At 53.5% G+C, this 18,741-nt stretch overlaps 6 protein-coding genes across 6 annotated transcripts; 3 read left to right on the top strand and 3 right to left on the bottom strand.

Moving 5' to 3' along the window:
• Window positions 1-245: 245 nt before the first annotated feature.
• On the bottom strand, window positions 246-1,766 carry J4E84_006938 (uncharacterized protein; the record flags this gene model as incomplete). Its single annotated transcript, XM_049389525.1, has 1 exon — window positions 246-1,766. The coding sequence occupies one exon, from the start codon at window positions 1,764-1,766 to the stop codon at window positions 246-248; it is 1,521 nt and encodes a 506-aa protein (XP_049242718.1).
• A 639-nt stretch (window positions 1,767-2,405) lies between these two features.
• On the bottom strand, window positions 2,406-4,163 carry J4E84_006939 (uncharacterized protein; the record flags this gene model as incomplete). Its single annotated transcript, XM_049389526.1, has 2 exons — window positions 2,406-3,768; window positions 3,817-4,163. 2 exons carry the CDS (start codon window positions 4,161-4,163, stop codon window positions 2,406-2,408), a joined length of 1,710 nt encoding a protein of 569 aa, XP_049242719.1.
• A 2,708-nt stretch (window positions 4,164-6,871) lies between these two features.
• J4E84_006940 (uncharacterized protein) lies at window positions 6,872-8,336 on the top strand (the record flags this gene model as incomplete). The annotated part of the gene is made up of 4 exons (XM_049389527.1): window positions 6,872-7,055; window positions 7,356-7,472; window positions 7,522-7,868; window positions 7,926-8,336. 4 exons carry the CDS (start codon window positions 6,872-6,874, stop codon window positions 8,334-8,336), a joined length of 1,059 nt encoding a protein of 352 aa, XP_049242720.1.
• Window positions 8,337-9,314: 978 nt separating this feature from the next.
• Window positions 9,315-10,563, top strand: J4E84_006941 (uncharacterized protein; the record flags this gene model as incomplete). Its single annotated transcript, XM_049389528.1, has 2 exons — window positions 9,315-9,509; window positions 9,568-10,563. The coding sequence occupies 2 exons, from the start codon at window positions 9,315-9,317 to the stop codon at window positions 10,561-10,563; spliced, it is 1,191 nt and encodes a 396-aa protein (XP_049242721.1).
• Window positions 10,564-11,463: 900 nt separating this feature from the next.
• On the bottom strand, window positions 11,464-15,324 carry J4E84_006942 (uncharacterized protein; the record flags this gene model as incomplete). The annotated part of the gene is made up of 3 exons (XM_049389529.1): window positions 11,464-13,389; window positions 13,435-13,551; window positions 13,603-15,324. The coding sequence occupies 3 exons, from the start codon at window positions 15,322-15,324 to the stop codon at window positions 11,464-11,466; spliced, it is 3,765 nt and encodes a 1,254-aa protein (XP_049242722.1).
• A 773-nt stretch (window positions 15,325-16,097) lies between these two features.
• On the top strand, window positions 16,098-18,590 carry J4E84_006943 (uncharacterized protein; the record flags this gene model as incomplete). The annotated part of the gene is made up of 7 exons (XM_049389530.1): window positions 16,098-16,148; window positions 16,198-16,765; window positions 16,817-16,858; window positions 16,912-16,979; window positions 17,044-17,064; window positions 17,122-17,764; window positions 17,830-18,590. 7 exons carry the CDS (start codon window positions 16,098-16,100, stop codon window positions 18,588-18,590), a joined length of 2,154 nt encoding a protein of 717 aa, XP_049242723.1.
• Between the last annotated feature and the right edge of the window lie 151 nt (window positions 18,591-18,741).

The raw sequence follows: 18,741 nt of genomic DNA on the forward strand, positions 1-18,741 counted from the left end.
CAACGGTGTCCAGACCGTGCGGGGCGCGCTTAGGCGGGTTGCTGGGAGGGAGAAGGGGAGATGGGTGGTGGGGTTTATAGTGTGGGAAGCGTGGGGAGTGTTTGCATTTATTCGAGGAGTCTGACGGGTTACTAGGAGAAGTGGGATTGTATGTACGACACGGCAAGAATGGTGGGTGAGAGAGAGGTATGAATACGTATGGATCGAATGTATGATGTAGAGAATAAGAATAGGATGGTGATGATCTAATTGAACCAAAAGCTTACGCTGAAACTGGGTGTCAGACTACGTATGTAATGCCACCAACCCACGGGTAGGTATAGACACTCGCCTGGTGCTAGGATACCTTCGATGTACTGTGCGTCTTTAAATCCACGGAATTCTTCCTCGAACTCCCGTCTCCTTTCACACGGAGCCTCATCTTCGCCCGCCTCGTAGCCTTCCCTAGTCTTCCAACAAGATATATCAGGATACAAAGCCATAGCCTCCTCCAAATCAACCTGACTGGTATTGCTCATGTCCACTCCACTCTCGTCTGTACTCCTCGGATGCAAACGCTGCGTCTCCGCAGGTGCGTAGAGGCGCACGTATTTGTAGCCTACAACTTGAGCGAGGATGTTATGGTAGGGATCGGTGTGAAGTGGTGATATAGTGCCTGCGGGACCAAACCAAGCATTCAGAAGAGGTTCTTCGAGTTTCGCGACGGGTTTGATGTGTGTGAGGTGAGGGGATGGAGCGGGCTCGCAGTAGCAGTAATCGGGTATGCTGATGTCGGCGCGTAGGGAGGGGATTTGGGCGAAGAGGTCGTGTTGGGCTAGGTAGCCGGTGGGTGTGGCTTTCTTGCTGCCAGCCGCCTCGTTGAGTTCAGGGCTTTGCATCGCGTCTGTATGCGCTGCGGTCAAGACAGCTTCTCTATGACCCTTGAGCATATACGTCTCCATGAAGTCACGGAAGGTGATGATGCGCTGGCCCCAACCTTCATCGGTATAGCTCTTTCCAACTTCTACTGGTATAAGACGTCTACCGCCAAGCGTCTGCTCTAGCAGATATGCCGGGTCGTTCCACGGCCTCTCATCAAGGGCGGGCCAATGCTGTATCGCACCCTCGATGATGAGTGGTGTATGGGTGTTTGTGTCACCGAGTCTCTTCTGGAAACCCTCCAGACTGAGCTCTTTCGTTCGTGGGATCGCGTGCCGAAGGGTGGGTGGAGGGCTGGGAAGCATTGTTGCGAAGCTTGCTGGTAGGCGTGAAGTTTGACCCTCAGATGATAGTCGTCTTCTCTTACGCGGCCGTTCTGGATCGTCGATATGAAGGTGAGACTCTGGTGGAGTTAGAACAGCCTTCAGCGCTGCAAACCATAGCTCTACAAGCTCTTCCCTCTCAGGTGCGCCTGTCAGTATGAGCGCCATATCCAGTATCCGCACCACTTCATCGACCCAGTCACTCTTTGAATCGACTTCTTCTTTGTCGCCCCCGGACTCTGAGAGGGTCTCGCGCAGGTGCTCATCACGCTCGCCGTCTACTAGCGACAACACCTTCCACAAGCTCGCATCCGTGTACAGCCTGCGCCAACACGTCTTCACCTCCCTATACGGCACATCGTGTAGTTTCTGATACGCAAGCTTGAGGGCAAGCTCGAAATCGTTGGGAAGGAGCGACAACGCGGCGCGTCCGCATTCGCGAATGGGATCGGTCTTCTGCCTCGTAGTAAGTTCTTGACGGGTTAGTTGGATGATCTCTCCAAGCGTCGGTGCGTCATTGCTCATAATCGACGGCACCACTTCGCGATGGTGTTGGATAGCTACCGCAAAGGGTGCTAAAGTGGCACGGTGGTTGCTGTTGGTAATAGTGCGAGCTTTGACCGACGCCCTGCAGCTCCTTCCCGCGCCGTTGACAGCCAAGACATCGTGAATAATACCCGAACGCTATTCGTTCCGCAGGGCTGGAGCGTTGGATGCTGAACCATGCGCTCGGTAATCGCTTTTTCGACTTCCTTTTAGCGTAAACCCTGTGTCTTCACACGTGTGCCACCCGGATGTAGGATCAAGGAGCCGAGAGTGCATATTGACTTCATTTATAGGTCGGCAATTCACTGCCGTGACGTACGCCTTGACGACGCCACGCGGTGGGTATATTGCTATTATACACAAGTCTTGCCAACCGACTCTAGATCGTAATTTCCGGCATACATCTTAGATCTCTGATGGCCCATGGGTATCGCATCCGGAAATGTCGTAACCCATCAGTCATCAACCCATCACGACCGCCACGTGTGGGCGATTCGTGTACTATACAAAAGAAAAAGAAAAAATAACATGGGAAGCATTAGGCAGGCTATGCATATGCAAAGAGGCCATGGAGGCCGGGGTATCACGCAGGGGGTATGTAAAGTAGTAAGGGAGTCGTCAACCAAGAAGGCCGCCAGCATCCTGTAAGGACGGCACGTTGCGGCTATGTTGGGTAGGGTTGCGTCGATGAGACGTAGGAGGGGGTGCGGAAGAAAGCAAGCCTCCAGGATCTCGTAGAGACAGAGCATCGTAGCTTGCTTGTGTGGAGCGCGTGGACGTGCGTTGTATGGGCGCGTATCGCTCATTGCGAGGAGGACCGGCTGAGGAGCCCGAGTGTGGAGAGGGGGTTGACAGAGCTTCTTCTTGCTCGCGGTCTTCGGAGAGCAAGCCGCCGAGGTCCTGCAACTGGTGGGTAGGCCGGACAGACGACATCTCGTAGTCCTCAGACTGCTGCGAAAGTCGAGAGTTGCGCCGTACTTGAGGCATAAATGCACGCGCATTTGGTATGATTGTGTTTGAGGCTCTGGACCCCCGCCGTGGCTGGGTTGCGAAGTCGTGCGCGATGACTGAATCCGTGGGTGAGGGAGCTACAGTTTGATTCTCAAGCAGACCTCCAACATCGAACCACGACACTCGTCTTGCACGAGGACTAGGCATGGGATCCCGTATATCTTCGACTGTCACACTGGATCGGTCGCTGCTCTGAATCATGCCAGCCTCTTCGTCGGGGAATCTCCAGTTGTTGTTGACAAAAGGGCCAGGTTGTCTAGAAGACGATAGGAGGTCAAGATCAGCCACCGGAGCTGGTCTAGGAACGCTTGTCTGCTTCTCGAGTAGTTCGGGTTTTGTCCGGTACCCTAGCGATCGTGCGAGGTCTTCGTCGCTACTGCATGTTTGGTCCGTGAAGCGTCGTGCTGACCCTCTGCGTTCCATGCTGTCTGTAGTCGATGGTGCTTTGAACTTGGCTTTCTTAACACCTCGGTCGCGAAGGAACGATCCTAGGATGATGGCGTTTGAAACTATGGTTGCAGCCAAGATTTCCGAAGAAGCGAATACAGTGCGGAACTGTTGTAGACCTTGTCGTTGGATGACCAGAGGCATTCGCGTCCCAGTTACGACGATCAGGACGACTGACAGGGAGAAGAGCACAGTGAGAGAGATCTTTCGCTTTAATGGCATGCTCGAACGCACGATGATCGGAATCGGGAAGGCGATCAGAAATATATCGGTGACGATGTCGGTGATGCCCATAGTGAGCAGCTGCGCATAACCCTGTCGGCATTGCGGTCCTGGATCCGGCACGACTTGCCAGTAGTGGGAGGTGGGGTGGCACTCTGCCAGTGTGGCAATTAGGACCATGAAGAAAGTAACGACAAGGAAGATGCGTATGCCACGCAGTCCCCAATCGTACCCTTTCTTCCAGAAACGTTCTGTCAACCGCTTCAGAAACTCGGAAACGGTGAACTTGGCCATCCAGATGCTGGCATGGGGTTAGTCGCACTCTAACAAAGTTGATGACTGCACGTACAACAACGCATAGAAGATCCTCGAGGCGAGGACCATCTGAGAACCGATCTCGCGATGGCGGATGATGAGCGGGTCTGTCAAAGTCGAAACATTGACATTGTTGGTGCCCCAGATGAGGACCACGTGCACAAAGCCCATACGCGCAAACAGTGGGATGATGCTGAGCGCCATGATCTTGTCCTCGCGGAAGAGTCGTTCATTGCGGATGTAGCGGCCAGACAGTCGGACGCCTATGATGACGGCAGAGAATACGGTGCACCACCACGAATACAACAGAGTCGGGTTGTTGGCCATGCGGGTTCGGCGCAGCGGGGGAGAGGCATTGTACAGGTCGCGAGATATTATCATGCTGCTGTTGAGTAGTCCCCACAGACTCTCGCCTCCGCAGAGGGTGAGCTGTTTGGCAGTCGCGTGCTCAGTGCCGAATTTGCGTGGCAGCGATAGCGGTGACGAGTTGGGGATGGCGATGTGTGCGCTTTGACCATGTCGCTCTTTCTGGCTGACGTTGCTGGCGTACCGAGGATCTGGGATGGCAGAGTGGGTATGCTGTCAAGCTAAGTTTGTAGCCTCAACGCGCGTTTGCAAGCGGTGCGAGGGCGCGGTGAAAGTGAAGTTGAAGAGCGAGACAAGTCACCGGCTGCGAGAGGCGTGATAAACGGAAGCTGCTGCGCGTGTGAGTGGGTCTTATCGCAACGGCAGACTGGACCTTGGCCAGGACTTCGGAGGTACGCCACATATTCGCTGGAGCCCGCCTCGATCGCCAAAGGCGCGCGGGCTGCCTGGTGCCATGGCCTGCCAACCCCAGCATTCCTGGTTCCAACTCCTGGTCCTCGCTGATAGGCGTTAGCTGACACTGCCGTGACACGTCCTGGCCACAACAAAGGGCAATGGGCTCGACATTGGCAATCACGGCTCGAGTCCAAAGCCGAGCATCGCGACGGGAGGACCTGTTGCTGGCTGTCGGATGCATCCCTGCTGAGGCCACCTGCATAATTCCAATGGTGCTGCGCGTCCGCTATGGCGCTTGTAGCTCTATCTGTCTCCAAACAAAGCGATTGGGGCCTGTCGGCGCAATGGCGGGAGGTCAAACACCCCTCAGACCTGAATGCAGCGGTTGCTGACCGCTCGGAGGCTCCTGGGGCATTGGCACCTCACACCCAAGCCTCAGGATAATCAGCTCCGGCAGGCCAACGGAGATGGCCACCAACTGATCGATGACACTGATTATCGCTGGATTAGGCGTGCAAACAGACCCGAATCCCGGGGTTGAGGCCGGTGGGCATGGCGTCCAACAACCTCACTAGTCGCTGCACAAGTGTGCGCATTGCCGCACAATTATCGTGACTGTTCGCCCGGCTATAGTGTTGGTCTTGGGGATGCGCCATTTCGCAAACCCCCACCTCCCGACTGTCGCGTGGTAGAGTGCCCTGTGCGTCTGCGCCTGCCTCGTGAGACCCTAACCCCCGCCATCCCGTTTCGCACCTGCCTTGCGAAGGTGCTCCCTGTTTCGATAACAATAGCGATTCATACAGTACTACAATGGCTGAGCTATATCATGATGATGCCCAGACAAGAACGCAATTTTCGAGGACATGGTCCTTGCTGAATGCTGACGTTGAAACCTCCGCGAACGGCCATATTACCAACAGTGTCGCTGCTGCCCCGCGAACGCAGCGAAATGACCGATAACGACATCCCGTCCACAATCCTTCATCCGCCCTAGTGATCAGTACATATCTGACGATCGTTCCTGCACCCAGGAATAGTGTACAGTTCTATTCCCATGTACAATGCATACATACAACAAGACAGACTCGAACACTACGAGCCTCGCCCTCCTACCACAAAGTTCAAACGACATGTTAGTTCCCACCAAAGGCGCTGCGACCAGATTGTCCCACGCGCTACTTCCGAAGAGACATACCACCCCGAGATTGCGAGGTTCGCAATCGCTGTTGTTGCTTTCCGAGGCTCATGCATAGCCATGATTTTCATGTGCATATCGCCAAAGTCCTTATCCGTGGCTTCCATCGTGGACATGGCCGCAAGGCTTAGGCTCGCGTGATCGGTCCTCCTGGTTCCACATGTTCAGATTCCCGATTAATCAACTCACTTCGGCCCATTGCCCAGCAGCAATAAAACGACACGAACCACTAGGGGACTCATCGGTGTCCATGAGCTGGACTCCAATTCAGTTTTTGACCCCTTTTACTGAGCAGTTGAGGGAGACGTTGCACAGACGAAGAGCAGAGCCCACAGCATCGTTCAGCGCGATATTAGCTCGTCCACCAGCACTAACAGCGTGAGTAAAGTGGGGATACGTGTTTCCCTATGACGTTGACGTGCATTGCGCACTACTGGAGGAGAAAATCGCGAAGAGAGTTTTGCCCAGTTTACGATGTTGGGTGATGCAGCAAGAGCAAACTCCATCTTGTTCCATGGTAAAGAAAGTCGGACATTGGATAAAAGGAAGATCGACACAGGGGAGTTTGTCCGGGACCTGGCATAGACAAATGTGGATCCATTATGATCAACAACATGCACAAGGCAAACAGGAGTATCTGGTACGTGTACGATTGGGGAGACGTATCGTGAGACGTGTAAGACTGTCTTGAAATGCCAGATCAGGGTTGCGTCATGAGGGGAATCAAGACCACCTGGCCATCTTTCACATGTGAAACCGGTCGAGCTTGGGCCTGCCCCATGAAGAATCGTCCGCGGAGACAGCAAGTCGACACGCAGCAATGCGGTTTCAGGCATTGCTGGAATGATGCATATGTATCCCCATGACATCGTTTGCCGTGAAACCTGTTACCTTATGTGCAGAGGCGCGTCGTGAGTGGCAGTGGAAAACAAATCATGGCTAGATCAGGGTGGGGCCATGACGTCCGCTTTTGGTGAATACCCAACAATGCGCACACGACAGCGCCCGAACAAAACCACCGCAGCACCTCTACCTCCCGCACTCTCACACACCCCAGCTCCTTATTACACTCGCATACTTCTGCCTCCCAATCCACTTGTGATTCCCCTCTTCTCCACTGTACCTCCGAGCAATGTCAGGTGCTCCCCGCGTTGAGCTCCCCAACACGGATACCGATTTCGACCTCCAGCAAACCCCCAACGGCACCCCAGACTTCCTATCGGAAATGGACGGCTCTCCTGCCCCGCAGACCAACGGCAACGCCAACAAGGACCTGCAAAACAGCGCAATCAAGGCAAAGAACGGAATTCTAGAGAGTAAGGTGAGTGGGACAAAACGCCTTTGACCCTTACCGAGACGCAAGCTAACGCGATACATGGCAGTCTTATCGGCCGCCCGCACAACACCTGATTTCCTGAACTCACACCCACAAAGCAGCTTCAAACGCCATGAACGCCGCAAACAATCACCCCAGCGTCCAGAACGCCAAGCAGACAGTTATGAACGGTAGGGTATGTGCACACGATCGTCTATACACGCTTTGGACCATAGCTAACGGTGGTTTTGCAGCACACACGTCAGCCTAATGCGCACACGACCAATGCTAAACTCTACAGGTCCCGTTGCACAGAATGTCAAGGCCGAGGGCGCAAAGACGCGCAACGAGTTTGCTGATCTCGCCAACTCCAAGACGATTCCTGAGCACAAGGCAGCGACTGGCCAGAACCTCACTCGTAAGCTATACCCAACCGCCCAGTCGACCACGTAGCTAACATGCATCAGACTACCACAGCATGTTCTACCGCCTTTTGAGCTGGAAGAACCCCCGCGCTACCGGAATAGCCTTCGGTGCGACCGTCCTCTTCATCTTCGCCGCACGATACCTCAACCTGATCCGCTACATGTTCAAGATGTCCTACATGGTGCTCGGACTTACGGCAGCCGCTGAGGTTGTTGGAAAAATGGCTCTCGGACGTGGTCTTACTTCGCAGTTCAGGCCTCGCCAGTACTACACCATTCCCAAGGCTTCGCTTGAGCGCATGACCGACGACTTCGAGCAGCTCATCAACTTCTTCGTTATTGAGTCTCAGCGTATCATGTTCGCCGAGAACGTCTACGTCACTGTTGCTGTACGTACAACCCCTCTTCACACACCGACCCAGATGGCTGATTTCTTGCTCCCTTAGATGTTCTTCGCTTCCTTCATCTCCTACTTCCTCATCAAGTTCGTCCCTCTTTGGGGCTTGGCTCTGATCTCGACATTCATTACCTTCCTCGGTCCCCTCATCTACATCCAGAACAAGGAGGTCATTGATGCTCAGTTGGAGAAGGGCTACAACGTCGCCAACCAACAGGCTCAGCAGGTCAAGGGTCTTGCTAACCAGCACGCTGGAAACGCCATGAAGACTGTCCAAGGATACACCCAGCAGGCCACGGCCAAGGCCCAGGAGACCGTCAACCAGTACCGCGGGCGTTCCACTTCCCCAGAGGTCAAGAAGGAGGCTTTCCCTTCTGCTCCGACCCACGCACCCGCTACTGAGGAGTCCTCTGACGAGGAGCTCGAGGATGAGAAGCCCGTCGCGCAGCCTGCTCTATAAGCTGTTCCGCCAACCAGTTCAGCTGGAGTAGCCAGGCTCCTCCATGGTCCTACACTCAAATACGCCACAATCCATCTCTGACACGTACCCTTCTCACGGTGCTCACGTATAACGACTTACGCTCGGTTTCTGTGTGTAGTCCTCAAGCCTGAAATTGCAATCGGAGTCAGCGTTGTGTATCCCTTTTCTTTAAAAGCCTTTACTTGATCTCTAGTCTAGCGCATTCATGTATTCTCTACACTCAGCGTTTGGAAATAGTCCTGTCTGTCTGTCATGGGTGGGGTTCCGGTACATAATCACGGTATGGGAGTTGTCTTTCTCGTCATCTGTGTGATGGGAGGTATAATGAAATATTGTCTTCTTACAACTGTTCACTTGAACGCGTATCGTGAAACATTGATATTAGTGGGTGGAACGAGGCGCCCAAGATCGGCCCCAATTGTCAACAGGTTGCCTGAAGGTATTGGATTACGTGCTCGCCCATCACTGTGCCTCAGGTGCGGCGCTGAACATGTCTCATATACAGTGGCCAACAGGCAGGATTGAAACTCAGTCAGTAGAGCACATGTGTCCTCCGCGATAGAAGAAACGGCCATCACATTCTCGTGGAGCACCGCATACGTCGGAACATAGATGCAGTGAATCCACTCCAGCACATTCGATTCTCCGCATCGACTTGGGACGAGACCAATTATAGATCGGCGGCTAACCGGCACGTGGTCCGTGCACAACAGGCAGCCGTCGTGTTGCGTCAATGGGGCCAGCATAGCCTTGGCCTGAACTTCGCCTCCTTGTCTCTCACGCCGTGCCGCGCTGTGACAGCGCCAACTTCAATACACCTGTCAACCCTTTTACTTCCGTCTGCCTTTTCTGTTTCTTCTGTTCTCACTTTCTCAACTTTCACACTACTGCGACCTTGCAGGATATACGACTTCTTACAGCGACTTGGGTGTTTAGGGAATACGCATCTCAGACAAGATGACGGTCCTCGTCGAACTCGCTCGTCGCGCTGTGTCGCACCCTCACACCGCGACGTTTGTCAAGCGCGCCTTGCACAATGGAGCTCCTGTACGCAACGGAGAGTCTACCCAACTGAAGCCAGAGGATGTCCCCGTTTGGGGCGTCGTTGTCATCTACATTAGCATCTTCATTGCGAGTGTGGCTATCAGCCTTGTAAGTACTCCATGCCTCTTTGGCATCTCTGGTACATGTACTAACAGGACATCAACAGATCTCCTACATGCTCAATGAAGTCGTCACCACCCTCTGCATGGTCGAGTCCCCCATGGCGGCCATCACCGTCTCGCCAACGACCTACGAGGCCTCCGACAAAGAAGACGAGAAGGAGACGCTCCTCGAGACCGGCCCTACCATCACCCTCGTGAACCAAAAGCCCATCACCTCGTCCATCCGCGCCACGCTCCGTCACCTCGTCGCCAACGCCGGCCGCTTCGCACGCTTCCGCGGTTTCCGCATCCACGTTCTGTACTCGTTCCTCGCCGGCATCGTATCCACCTTCTTCAACGGCGCTCTCCCCATGGTTCCCGGCCAGCCCATCATCGTCGCTGGTATCACCGGTGCCGTTCTCGCCAACGTACACGCAGTCTGGACACACAAGGTAGTCGGCATGCCGACCGAGCAGAGCCTCTGGCAGCGCATGCCCTCCAAGAGCCACTGGAAGACTCTTGCTGTCCCCGCCACCATCGCTTCCGTTATGCCGTACATCAGCCTGTACCTCTCTTTCGGCGTAGCCATGCTTATGGGTCTCCACAAGCTCGAGCAGGAGAAGATTAGCTCATGCGCTGCGTGGACTGGTCTCGCCGTTCGCATCCTCACCCTCTTCGTCTTCGTCATCGTCTGCACTCTTTTCCTCTGCCTCCCCGCCATGGTCACCCTGATCCGCATCGAAGCCTCCATTCTCCCTGAGGACCAGGACACCATCGTCCCCTTCGACCGCACCTTCGGTGGCAAGGTCGTTAGCAAGATGATGGGTGGAAACGGTGTCGTTGGCTTTTTGGATGCATGGAGGTCTTTCAACTGGGAGGCTCGCCGCCGTCTCATCAAGTTGTTCTTCAAGAACTTCTTCATCATCGTTGGCATGTTCATTGTTCTTGCCCACGTTCTGGCTGCTGAGGTCTTTGTTATCATGGGCCCGGCTGTCGGTAAGTTCATGGTCATGTTGAGGGAGGAGGACAACTCCATGCTCAATGACTTGCTCGGTGCTTAGACTAACTAATCAGCTTGGACTGCTACGGCGGGTTTCTGAAGTCGCTTTTGGATCGGAGATTGATCTTTGCTTGGATTTGGATGGGATAGGACTGGATCAGGTGTTGTCATTATTATTATCACGATAAGGGTTCGATAACCACATAACCTATGTACAAGTTACTCACACTCTCTTTGAATCATTATTTCGTAACTTGTCAAAATCCAGATCAGAATCCATCTACGCCAGCACTTGATGTATCCCCAACTACATGTTAGTCGAGACTCTGACAGCACACTCCACACCAACAAGCACACAGTGTGGTTTTAACTTTGATGTTTATTTCTCCATACCGCAATACCCTAATCATGATACATCCATCCATCCATCAATCGACCCACCAGTGTCTAGTCAACCCATGAAAGCGAAAACGCCACGCTATGCTACCATACCAGCCAAATGATCAGATCCTAACAGAAGACGCCAACCATCGCCACAAACGCATCCGCCAGTTCTCTAAACACCATAGCTGGAAAACAAAAAAAAAGGACAAGAACTCGCAGAAACACAAAACGCAAATCAGAAAAGGGTATAATCGCCTAAACATGCCTGCCAACCTCCATGCATGCATTTTGTCGTTCGTCAAGCTCGCTCTTGACATGACTTTTCTCTCTTTCCCTTTGCGCGCCAGAAAATGGAGATGAGCAAATGCAATATACGCCAAAATGCGTAGGTAAATGCTTTTGCACTCCACTGTTCATTCACTCCTCCTGTCCATGCCCAGCTTCGTGATCAAGGAAGAAATACGCGCGGAAGTTTTGCGGGGGGAGTAAGGGTCATCGGATGATGCGTGTGAACGCCCTACCGCGATTTGTTTAGCACATGCGTCAAGAAAGGCTGATGCATACTCGTTATGCGCTGTCATATCACCGACGCACTCTTCTTGTGCTCGAACACTTTAACCGCTTTCTGTATATCGTCTTCGCCCTTGACGACCGCAACACCCACGTTGATGCTCCGGGTTTTCTCATCCACGCTTTCGACTTTGAGAATAGCATCTGCTTCCGCCTGTTTGATGCGCTCTTTCTCTGCTTCGAGCTCTAGATTCGCTTTGTCTTGGCCTGTAACCACGCCCTTCAGGATGACTTCGAGATCGGCGAGGCGGACGGGCTTGATGAGGAAGAGGTTAATGCCGCTGGAGTTGGCTTCTTGTTGGATGTCTGTGTCGGCGACGCCGGTGAGGGCGATGATGGTGACTTTGGGGAGGTTGGATCGGATTTCGTGGGCGCGGATTTGGCGGGTGGCTTCGAGGCCGTCCATGATGGGCATGTTGATGTCCATGAGGACGACGTCGATGCGTGATTCTTCGTCGCTGGCGGCTTTGTAGGCTTCTAGTGCTTCGAGGCCGTCGGCGGCGAGCACGTGTTGGTGGCCGAGCTTGTCGACGAAGGTGCGCAGGAGGCGGAGGTTGATGGGGTTGTCGTCGACGCAGAGACATCGCAGTGCGCGCGAGGGTTTTAGGTATTTGGATGTTCGGGGTGGGCTGTTGTTGATTGAGCGTATCTCGGGTGCACTACTAATGCTGGTGAGCTGCGGTCGAGATGGCTCTACAACATGCAGGTGGTCGGTGCGACGGGGAGTTGCTTCCTCTTTTAGACTGAGCTCTGTTATCCGTGGGATCATCGACTTGACGTCCATTTTCTGTGTCTCCGCGCGTCTTGCATGTCGATCCAGACATGAGGCTAGGGCCTTCGACATCTTGTGGGGTCCGACGGGCTGGCCGATACATTCGAAGATTATCCCTGGCACCGTAATGGCGGTTGTAGATTGTGCTGCTGCGGCGCCCTGGCACACGACTATAACAGGGGTAGGAGACACTCGACCGGGAGACTGGCTGTACGTAGTCCGTAACGCTTTGGCGCAGGTTTCGGTAGCGATGATCAGGTCTGGTTCGGCCGCATTGTCGCCCTCCTCGCATCGTTCGATACCGAACCACTCAGCACAAAGGCTGTCGAGCGCCTTCAATGATAGCTTCGAGGCTGTCTTGTTCTTCAAGTCTCTAACATGGTACTCCTCTTCCTCATTGAAACCGTCAAACCTCACTTTCAGACCCTTGGTGCGCTTAGTGACCTGTTGTAGCTGCAGGTCCTTCTCTCCTTCTGGGCCGGTTGCACAGAAGTTGGGAGACATTCGTGACTCTTTCAAAGGACATGTGACTGTAAACTTGGTGCCGCGGTCTTTCTCACTACGCACTTCTACCTCGCCTCCCAGAGATTCCACAATCTGTTTGACGATCGACAGACCTAGACCCGTGCCCTGGCTTAAGGGATTCTCCTGCGCAAAAGAGTGGAAGAGCCTGTTATTGATATAGTCCTCTGACATGCCAATACCAGAGTCGGTCACTGAGAACCGGAACTCGCAGGTCTCGTCCTCGTCTTCAGGCTTCCGCTTAACCTCAAGCTTCACCTTGATGTACCCACCCGGTGTATACTTCAGGCTGTTGCCGAATAGGTTCATGATGACTCGCCGCCATGCGCCGGGCTGCGTGCGAAAGACATAGTTGTCGCTCTGGTTGATATCAAGAATGATCGATATCGGCGGTTTGTTCACTTTAGAGGCGGTTAACTCGTATGTTTGAGCAGACGTCTTCGCGTAGGTGTAGCCTGCGAAGACACTCTCGACCACATCCTCTGTCAGTATGCTCATGTCGACGTCGTTGATTAGTGTCATGATATCATTGGTATGAGCTTGGCCCGGACTGATCATATGCTTCGCGCTCTGTGTCCGCTTCTTTTGGCGTTTCGAAACTCCCCGGGTCAGATTGTTGATTTTGGCAAAGTCAAGAACCTACAAAGTTAGTGGCAGTATCTGATGCAGCCTGCACCAACTTACGTGATTGATAGTTTCCAGTAGAGTCTTTCCACATGTCTCGATTGTTGCTACATGTGATACTTGCTGGCCATCTAGAGGGGAATCCTTTAATAGATCTGTCATTCCCAGAATGCCGTGCTAGATACGGTCAGTGCATGCGCTTCGGCTGCTTCATCTTTGTATACATACCAGTGGTGACCGCAGCTCATGGCTGATCGACGAGATGAAATCGGCCTTTGCAGCATCAGCTAGTTTTGTGTCTAGACGAGCGACCTCAGCCATGACAAAGTTGCTGAACGCTGCCAGGTAGCTGAGCTCCTGTTCGGTCGTGAAGATTCTCTTCGGTTCCGAGCTCCAGATGACAGCCGTAGCAAACCAGCGTTCGCGATGCGGATCCCATAATGGATAGAGTATCAAACTCCGAGCGGTCGGAAAAACCCTCCTCAAGTAAGCTTCGTCATCCAAGCTTCTGGTAGATTCTGTTTTGCGCGGTGTACTGAACGGAAAGCCGTCGGCGGATTCGACTTCGTCCACGCCAGCTGTCGATGGCGAGGCGACCGAAGGAGTTGCCGGATCGTCGTCGAGATGGAAAATCTGGCCATGTGGATAGAGTCGCAGGAGGTGTCTCAGAACGCTTTCTGAAATGCATTCTCCGGTGTTGGGTAGCGGCTTCGTGTCGCGATCGGTTCTGCAAAGCGCCGCCCCTAATATATCGCAAGGTTTGTCCGGCTCAGGTAGCTGATCGGGATCAAAGTCGTCGTCGACAAGACCTCCAAAGGTACTGATTTTCGCGTCAAAGAATGCCACGCCTTCTGCCTCGGTTGAGTCTACGATCATGTTCGCTGCCCGTGTGAAGTGGGCCCTCAGTTCTGGGGCCACTCTATCCTTTTGATCGGTCTTGGTGAAGCCTTTCGTGGAAGTGGACGAAGTCGTAGTAGTCATCTCCGGACGCATAGTATCGACTGTCTCTCCGTTGACTAAACTCGGGGGCGCACCGGTTGCAGGTGGAGTGTCCTTCGGAATTCTCATGGCCGGATCTATGTTTCCATTGAGCACAACTGGATCTTGCGCAGCGTCGGAATTGGCAGAAGGACGCTGGCGCTGGGGTATGATCGCATCTGGCAGACCTGACGACTGCCCTGTCTCCTGATCCCAGGGATCGACGGTCCAGTTCTCCAAGCCGCTCTTCCCTTCTGCAAAAGACCCCAGACTCTTGACCATAATCTTGGCCCGGCGATGATCTTCCGCTGCCCTGGTCCTTTCCAGGTGCCGCATCACTGTGCCTGCCATGCTCTTCAAGAAAGCGAGCTGATGCGGCGACAAGCCGTCCCGTGGGTTCTCGTCCAGAACGCAGTATGTGCCGATGCTGTGGCCACTTGGGCTGCGAATTGGTACTCCCGCATAGAAACGCGAGTATGGTGGGCCCTGGACAAAGGGAAAGTTGCAGAAGCGTTTGTCTTTGCTGAGATCGTTGACGACGAGGGAAGGAAGGTCGCTCGGATCGTCGAGAGGGAGCGTGCTGTATTTGGGAGCGAGGTTGACGGTGTAGTTACAGAGGCTCTGTTCTTTGGGGAAGATGGTGGTGCCGAAGCACAAACGGTCGTCTTCGAATTCGGGCTCGCCAGTCTGCAACGACAGAGTGCGCGTGGCTTCGGCGAGGAGGAAGCAGTCGGTCCTGTCGAAGAAGGATATGAGACATCTCCGCGCATTCAGGCGCAGCGCTCCCAGTTGCGCAAACGCCGTCAGGGCCTTGTCGTCCGACGCTCGCGGGGCGTAGTCTAGAGAGGGCGGCGGGGTAGTCGGGGGCGTCTGGGACTTGGGAGCCGGTCCCGGGGATGAGTGACGGCTCGCGGGGCCATCTGTCTGGGGAAGGTGAGAGCCTGGACGAGGGTAGTACCTAGATGGTGACATTGGTGAGTGTAGCTCTCCAGGTGGCGCATGCCAAAGGAGATAAGCCTACCGATAGAACGTCTTCTCCCGCTCCCTCGCTAGATCCGCATGGTCTATGCGACGCCGTCGCCTGGCCTGCGTGCGTGCAATCGCATGGTCGATTGAATCCGACATTGATGTATTTGAAGAGACGTGCGGAGAAAGGGTCTACCGCTATGTGTTTACCCACCTTCAAAAGCCACTACCTAGGCATTGGCGTCGGGCACTTCTAGTGGCAGCCAACCACAACTCCCGCTTGGGCACAACCGACGCAGGGAAAGCAAATGGCTACTAGCCGATACGCGTATGTCGTCGGCAATCGGGTGAGCAGCGAGCCTTGCGAATGGCGGGCGTCATGCAAGATGCTGACCTGCGAGCCGTGGGAGACAGTTGCACGAGAAAAGATTATCCTCCTGGTACCTGAATGAAGTGCAACCACAGATTGGCTATCAGTGGGCTGGTGCCAGCCCTGGGCGCGCTTGCCTGATTCGAAGTAGTCTTCTAACGCCTTGGCGGACCCACCTGGGCACAGTCCGCCACCAACTATGTAGGACTCACGGCTGAAACCTGGTACTATACATCCACCTCTTGTAAATTTCAAATCACCAGACTAGAGAATCCAACCCGTTACTCAACTTCAGCGTTGGGTCTTAATCTCGAGGTCTTACTTTCTTCTCGCTTTCTACTCTCACTCCATCAAGTCGACTTCAACCAACCTACACCCCACCACAACCGGAACGTTCAAGTTACTCAACATGGGAAGGCTTGTCACAGTCTCTACATCTAATCTGAATAATTGGGCTCTTGTGAGATTCTCTGTATACTGTGCGATGTACACTGCTTACACTTTTTCAGGATTGGGAGGGGAACCTGAATCGCATCAAGGAAGCCATCAAGGTCGCCCAAGAAAATGGATCACGCTATGTCACCACGCCGGAACTGTCAATTCCTGGATATGGGTGTCTCGACCACTTTCTTGAACAAGATACGGTCACGCACAGTTGGCAAATGCTAAACTCCCTGCTTGTTGACCGCGAACTCGATGGCATCATGTACGATGTTGGCATGCCAGTTAGGCATTCAGGAAATCTTTACAACGCGAGGATCGTCGTACTTAATGGCAAGATATTGTTGATTCGACCCAAGATGAGCCTCGCGATGGCTGGGAATTATCGAGAAGGCCGATACTTCATTCCCTGGTCTGGACCCCAACGCGTCGAGCAGTACGAACTACATGAGCTGCCCAATGCTGCGCGCTCTCTTCAAGATTCAGCTTTCGTCCCGATTGGGGACTCCATAGTGTCGGCCCTCGACTGCTCAATAGGCTACGAGACCTGCGAAGAGCTATTCACGCCTCGGGCGCCGCATATCGATTTAAGTCTGGCGGGCGTCGACATCATCATCAATTCTTCAGGTTCTCATCGTAAGTTCTCCATGTACAAAGCAAGGGAATCATGCTAACTTATCATGTGAGATGAATTGCGTAAGCTGAATCAGCGTCTGGACCTGATTAGAAGTAAGTTTTGACTACGAGGCGCATGTCAAATGTATACTGACGTCATACCTCAGCCGCGACATCCAAATGCGGGGGCGCCTATCTGTATTCTAATCAATCAGGATGTGATGGTGACCGATTGGTGAGGCCCGACTTTGCAAAAGGCATGTGAGACATATGCTAACTTCATACGTCCGCTTATGTAGTATTACGATGGATCCAGCATGGTCAGTGATATCCAGTACGAGCTGTATATGACACGTATACTGACTTGTATCTTCTAGATTCTGGTCAATGGTAGCGTTCGTGCGCAGGCCTCTCAATTCTCCCTGAATGATGTCAAAGTTATCCACGCAACCATCGACTTGGAGGAAATATGGAGCTTCAGAACAAATCCATCTCGTGGCCTACAAGCTGCATCAGCTCCTCGATATGAGCGCTTCAGGGCGGATTTCCGCCTGTCGTCTGACGGAGACTTTGATCCCAACATCCGCCCCACTCCAGTACAGCCGCTCCGCTACCATCAACCCGAAGAGGAGATAGCCTTGGGACCTGCATGCTGGCTTTGGGACTACCTCCGTCGATCCGGTCAGGCTGGCTTCATGCTGCCCCTCAGCGGAGGGATCGATAGCTGCGCCACCGCAACTCTGGTATTCTCTATGTGCCGCCTCGTGTACAAGTCTGTGCAGGACGGCAACAAGCAAGTTCTCAAGGATGTCCGCCGCATCGTAGGTCCTTATCACGGCGAAGACTGGGTACCTACAAGCCCAAAGCAAATATGCAACGGCATTCTTCATACCGTATACATGGGTATGTCTCAGCAATCAAGCAAAGAGACCAGGAGTCGTGCCAAGAGGTTAGCCGAAGATATTGGATGCCACCATGTCGAAGCGGACATAGACGACATCTACGCCACAACGAAGAACGGTAAGCTATTGACTGTATGAAGTGCATGTGATACATATACTAACTTCGTACCTGTACCTCTGCAGCGTTAACGAAAGCCACGGGATTTACGCCCCGATTCAGGGCTCATGGCGGCTCACCTGCTGAGAACTTGGCCCTCCAAAATATCCAAGCGCGCACACGTCTAGTGCAAGCGTACCTTTTCGCCCAGATGCTCCCATTGACTAGGGGCAGGCCCAATGGAGGTAGCCTTCTGGTCCTTGCCTCAGGAAACGTCGACGAGTGTCTGCGCGGATACCTCACCAAGTACGACTGCAGCAGTGCCGATCTCAACCCCATTGGTTCGATTTCGAAGACAGACCTCAAGAGCTTCATTTCTTATGCTCAGCATGAATTTGACCTGCCGATTCTCGGCGAATTCATCGACGCAACCCCAACGGCCGAACTCGAACCACTCACAGAAGACTATGTCCAGAGCGACGAGGTCGACATGGGCATGACATACGCAGAACTCGGAGTCTTTGGCAAATGCCGCAAGGAGCTTAAACTTGGTCCATACGGAACCTGGGTTCGCCTAGCACACGAATGGTCCGACAAGTATTCTCCCGCCGAGGTCGCAGTCAAGGTCAAGCGGTTCTTCCACTACTATGCCATCAACCGCCACAAGATGACGACAATGACGCCTTCCTACCATGCGGAGGCATACTCGCCAGATGATAACCGGTTCGACTTGAGACCTTTCCTGTACCCGCCTTTCTACCAGAACTGGAGCTTCAAGTGCATTGATGAGGAGGTGGCGAAGTGGGAGAAGAAGAAGCTGGAAAAGGAGAAGCTGGAGAAGGCTTAAAGTATACGATGGCATTAGCTTTGCTCGAGGGAGGTTCATGAGCAGTCGTGGAGGCTACGTGGACTCTCCGAGTCTCGAGTACCAAGGGTATCTGACTGTTAGACTCCTACATTCACGTAGCGGCATGAAATGAGATCATGAGATCATTTCT

Source organism: Alternaria hordeiaustralica (genome assembly GCF_023758085.1).
Source record: "Alternaria hordeiaustralica strain BMP 2776 chromosome Unknown scaffold_14, whole genome shotgun sequence".
NCBI lineage: Eukaryota > Fungi > Ascomycota > Dothideomycetes > Pleosporales > Pleosporaceae > Alternaria > Alternaria hordeiaustralica.